The following is a 5,113-nucleotide window of genomic DNA, read 5'->3' as shown; positions in this document are numbered from 1 at the left end:
ATTGCTGGAGATTCAAAATAACTTGTTACAACAAATATCTTCTTATTAGTTGGAGGACTTGAATATGTACAGACTTTTTCTTCTAGTCATCAGGCTTGATAGGTGCAACGGACTTGGACTATATCATTCTTGGACTTGTACGTTGAATATGTGCTGTGACCGCACATATCAATGTGACCTGTACATACGTCTTATAACATCAGGCGGCTCGAGTCCTTCTTGTAAGATAAGGATGCGCAGGTTAATTTGGCGGTTACAAACCAAGAAGGTGAACCACGTGTCAACGTTACACATAACCATTTTCTCACACCTACTCCTGAACCACCAGCACCCTTACAGACCTACAAAAGAAAGCTCAAGCACCAGAGAAAAAACATTCCACAACACTTCAACCTTCCACCCACTCCTAACTTTGCGGCAACACCACCACCACCTAAAACTAGGAAATATATTTCCATTTCTTCACTGGAATATATGCTCTTCCTCATCGACCAGCAAGAAAATATTTCCTGATGAACTTCAATTTATTAATCCCCACACACAAATATCCTTGCTACTAATGAGAGATTTCAATGATGTCACATGTCAACAAGAAAAAAAAAGGTGGTAACCCAGTTACTACGACCCAAACTCAACACTTCATCAACATGATCAACTTGAATAGTCTCATAGATTTGAGCTTCCAAGGGGATCCTTATACCTGGTTTAACAGACAAGTAAGAGATGCATGCTTTCAGTTTGGAGAGACTTGATCGAGGGTTATGCAACCAGTTGTGGCTCGATCTCCAACCAAGTGTTATAATAAAGCATCTACCAAGACTAGCCTCAGACCATGCACCTTTGATGATGATACAAGAAACAATGACCTTTCCTAGGGGTACAACATTAAAATTGGAGCATCCACGGTTCCTTAACCCAAATTCAAAGATACAGTGGCAATAGTATGGAGTCAAACTCAACATCCAATACCACCATTGAACCTGTTGAGAAAATTATCGAATATAGCCTCAAGTTTACATCAATGGTGCAAAGCCACTTTTGTTCATCTCCCTTCACTCATCAAAGCTGCAGAAATCTTGGCCCAACATACACAACAACGATGTGCCATAACATCTCGTCATGCGTTGAGTTTTTGGTTACAACAAAAGTAGCAAGCTAGAAACACACATCAGCATTAACACACTTCCCGTAGGTGTATTGGAAACAACGCTCAAGAATTCAATGATTACAGTAAGGAAACCTAAATAGAGCATATTTCCGCACTCAAGAAGTTGTTGATCTCAAGGATTTTAAGGTTGTTGGAGGTCTTATGGGGTTACCGGTCAAGGGAAAAGAAGATGCAATTCATGATAGTATTGTGAATGCTCTTAAAGAAGCGTTTCTCAAGGAAAATTCAACTAATTCCACTAGAAAAGAGAAGGGTTTTGTGGGAGGAGGAATATCAAATGAGTCTTTAAAAGGAGTTCAATTGCACTTGCAAGATAAAAAAAAAGGAGATTCTGAAGTGAGTGACGAAGAGGAAGATTTTGTCTCCCAAGACGAGAATTCTGCCGAAGTCGAAATTGTTTTAACTCCTAGAGCTTCCAGGGAGAAATCTCGTTTGTCTAATCTGCTAAATTATCTTACTCCATCGGGATCCAGGGAGGAACGGAGCAAGAGAGCTAAGGGAAGTCGTTTGAAATGACAAACAAAATTATTTCTTGGAATCTAAGGGGTTTAGGTGATGTGAATAAGAGAATTTTTGTTAACTCAGTCCTCTCAAAATGGAATGCTGACACAGTGTTGCTTCAAGAAACAAAATTGGAAGATATGACAAAAATGATAAGGAAGGAAATCTGGAACAAGCCAATCGCAAAATTTTGCTTTAAACCATCTGAAGGCACTAAAGGAGGGATATGTATTATGTGGGATGGAGATAAATTTGATATGGTGGACAGTTTACATGGTATTTTCTCTCTCTCGTGTATGTTTAGATGTACTACAAACAATTTTGAGTTCTTTGTATCTTCTGTTTACACTCCTAATGATCGAAAAGAAAGGCGTATTCTTTGGAGGGAGCTAGGAGAAGTGTTGGGAATTTGGGATATTCCAGGGTGTCTTGGTGGCGACTGGAATGTAATATCAACTCTTGAAGATAAGAATAGACAGAGAACTCTATCTCGTGCTATGCGTAATTTCAACCAGTTCATGTCAGATTTTAACCTTGTTGATTTACCGTTATGTGGGGAAAAGTATACTTGGTCTAATTTTCAGGACCCTCCTACTTGCACTCGTATCGATAGATTCTTGCTGAACAAAAAGTGGGACAACTACGTCCCAGGTACTACTCAAATTGCAAAGCCGAGGCCTGTGTCAGATCATATTCCCCTCTTATTATCTACTGAAATGGGCGACAGTGGTCCAAGGCCGAAAAAGTTCGAGCTAATGTGGTTGGAGGATGAAGAACTTCCAAATTTGATGAAGGAGTGGTGGGAAAATCTTAATTTTATGGGTAATCCAGGGTTCATATTTTGCAAAAAACTAATGGCTATTAAAGATCTTTTGAACACTTGGAACAAAGAAAGTTTTGGGAGGTTGGATCAGGTTATGCAAGAGCTGTTAGTAAAAATTAAAAACTTGGATGAAAAGGACGCGGAGGGTACAACAACAGAAGAGGACAGGATTTTGAGAGTAAATTTGAAGTCTGATTATTGTGGGTGGGCTTTACTGGAAGATAAAAGAAAGAAGCAAAAAGCTAAAGATCATTGGCTTCAAGATGGAGACAAAAATTCAAGTTATTTTCATAAATTTGCAAATGGAAGAAGAAGACAAAATAACATAGGGTGCTTAAAAGTGGATGGTGAGTTAACAAAGGACAAGCGGAGAATATCACATCACTTGAAACTTTTCTATGAGGAGCTGTACAAGGAAGAAGATCGTAATAGACCTTTCATGGAGGAATTGCAGTTCACTACTCTCGATATGAAGGATTGTCGAAGTCTAGAACGTCCAATCACCGAAGAAGACGTCAAGATGGCTATCAAGGAAATGGGAAAGAATAGAGCCCCGGGACCAGATGGATTTCCTGTAGAGTTTTATGTTCACTTCTGGGATATCATCAAGGTGGACTAAATGAGGTTCGTGAAATTCTTTGAGGAAAAAACTTTATGGATTGGAGAGCAAATAATACTTTCATTCGTCTTATCCCTAAAAGTACTACAGTTGAAGATGTCAAAGACTTTAGGCCGATCAGTTTGATTAATACTTCATACAAGATTGTGACCCATGTTTTATCCTCCCGGCTGAAGCTAGTTCTTCCAAAAATAATTTCGGAAACTCAAGATGCTTTTGTGGCGAAGAGACAGATTTTTGACAGTATTCTCATGGCATATGAGTGCATTGATTCAAGGTTAAAGTCTAAATATTCAGGGTGGGTTTTCAAGCTAGATGTTGAGAAAGCTTATGATAAGGTGAGCTGGGATTTTCTGGACAAGGTGATACAAAGAATGGGTTTCGGGATAAAGTGAAGAAGATGGATTCAGACTTGTGTATCAACTTCGCGTTTTTCAATTTTATTGAATGGGAGTCCAGGCGACTTGTTTAAATTCTCTAGAGGGTTGCGTCAAGGAGACCCTTTGTCACCTTTCCTCTTTTCTATGGTCATGGAGGCTTTCAGCAAAATGATCTTCAAACTGGAAGGAAATGGTTTATATGAGGGCTTTCGCGTTCGCCACAATGGAACTCAAGTGTCTCACTTACTATTTGCGGATGATACCGTAGTATTTTCATCGGATTTTGTTCAACAAATTCACTACATTAGTGCCTCCCTTATTTGCTTTCGTCTGTGCTCGGGTTTAGGTATCAATGCTGCCAAGAGCACTGCTGTTGGAATGGGCGAAACTCATTTTCAACAACCTGTAGTTTCGAGTTTAGGGTGCACTATCACGGAATTCCCTATACCTTACTTGGGAATGCCAGACGGGGCCTCATACAGATGTAGAAGAATTTGGGATCCTGTCATTGAAAATTCCGAGGAAAGACTTCAAGGGTGGATGGGCAGATGCTTGACATACGGAGGAATATTAATATTAATAAAATTCGTTCTTAGTGCAATTACAATCTTCATGATGTCGATTTACTCAATGCCAAAATTTGTGGCGAAAAGACTAAACGGTATTATGCGAAACTTCTTGTGGAAAGGAACTTCAGAAGCTAAGAAGTACCCCTTGGTGGCTTGGAGAAAGGTGTGCACAGAAAAATAAAAGGGAGGGCTTGGTATTAGAGACTTAATCACCATGAATGACTCTCTTTTATGTAAGTGGTTATGGAGATATTCTGTGGAACAAAGAGCGCTTTGGAGAATCTTAATATATGAGAAGTACGGTGCTGCTGTTGTGGGGTGGGATACCAAGATCCCAAAGACTGCTTATGGAAATAACATTTGGCTGGGTGTGTGCAACAGGATGTCAAAGTTCAAACAGGGGATCATGTACAAAGTGGGCAAAGGAAATAGAACCCTTTTTTGGCAAGACCATTGGATGGGTTAGGGGACCTTTCAAGCTACTTTTCCAAATCTATACAAGGTCTCTAGGAAAAAACAACACCTAGTGAGCCAATTTTACTCCATAAATACAAATGGCAAGTTAATTGGAATCTAGACTTGAGGAGGAGGCTGACAGACAATGAAATTATAGAAGCGTCAGCTCTTACAAATCAGCTTCATTATTTCACTCCCACTTTGGAAGAGGACGCAAGGCATTGGAAATGGACGAAAGACGGTATCTTCACGCTAAGCTCTTGCTACTCGGCTTTACACAACCATGATTCTTCTTTTGATTTCCCTTCTACAGTTGTGTGGAATAATAATGTACCACCTAAAGTGTGTTTCTTCACATGGCTGGTACATCATAATTCCATCTTAACTCAAGACAATCTAGCTAAAAGAGGAAGAACTTTGGTTAACCGCTGTTGTATGTGTAAAATAGATTTAGAGTCCATAGACCACTTGCTCATTCACTGCAAGGTTGCGTCTGAGATATGGAATAGATTGTTCAATGACTTTGGAGTTAGCTGGGCACAGTGTGGAGATATAAAGGACCTTTACAAGGGTTTTAGCAAGAAAATATTTTCTGAT

General features: G+C 39.6%; 1 protein-coding gene across 1 annotated transcript; it reads left to right on the top strand.

Annotated features, from left to right (window-relative positions):
• Positions 1-3,641: 3,641 nt before the first annotated feature.
• Positions 3,642-4,492, top strand: LOC113335298. Its single transcript, XM_026581398.1, has 2 exons — positions 3,642-4,223; positions 4,442-4,492. Exons 1-2 carry the CDS (start codon positions 3,642-3,644, stop codon positions 4,490-4,492), a joined length of 633 nt encoding a protein of 210 aa, XP_026437183.1.
• Positions 4,493-5,113: the final 621 nt, after the last annotated feature.

The sequence above is a fragment of the Papaver somniferum genome, unplaced genomic scaffold (genome assembly GCF_003573695.1).
Source record: "Papaver somniferum cultivar HN1 unplaced genomic scaffold, ASM357369v1 unplaced-scaffold_139, whole genome shotgun sequence".
In the NCBI taxonomy this organism is placed as follows: domain Eukaryota; kingdom Viridiplantae; phylum Streptophyta; class Magnoliopsida; order Ranunculales; family Papaveraceae; genus Papaver; species Papaver somniferum.
Note: the sequence above shows the minus strand (reverse complement) of the source record. Positions and strands in the feature narration are given on the sequence as shown.

Bases quoted from the DNA above. Each gene is read 5' to 3' on its own strand.
- LOC113335298 (XM_026581398.1), top strand. From the start codon at position 3,642: ATGGAGGCTTTCAGCAAAATGATCTTCAAACTGGAAGGAAATGGTTTA. The intron at 4,224-4,441 runs GTGTGCACAGAA...TGTGTGCAACAG, and splicing joins CCTTGGTGGCTTGGAGAAAG to GATGTCAAAGTTCAAACAGG.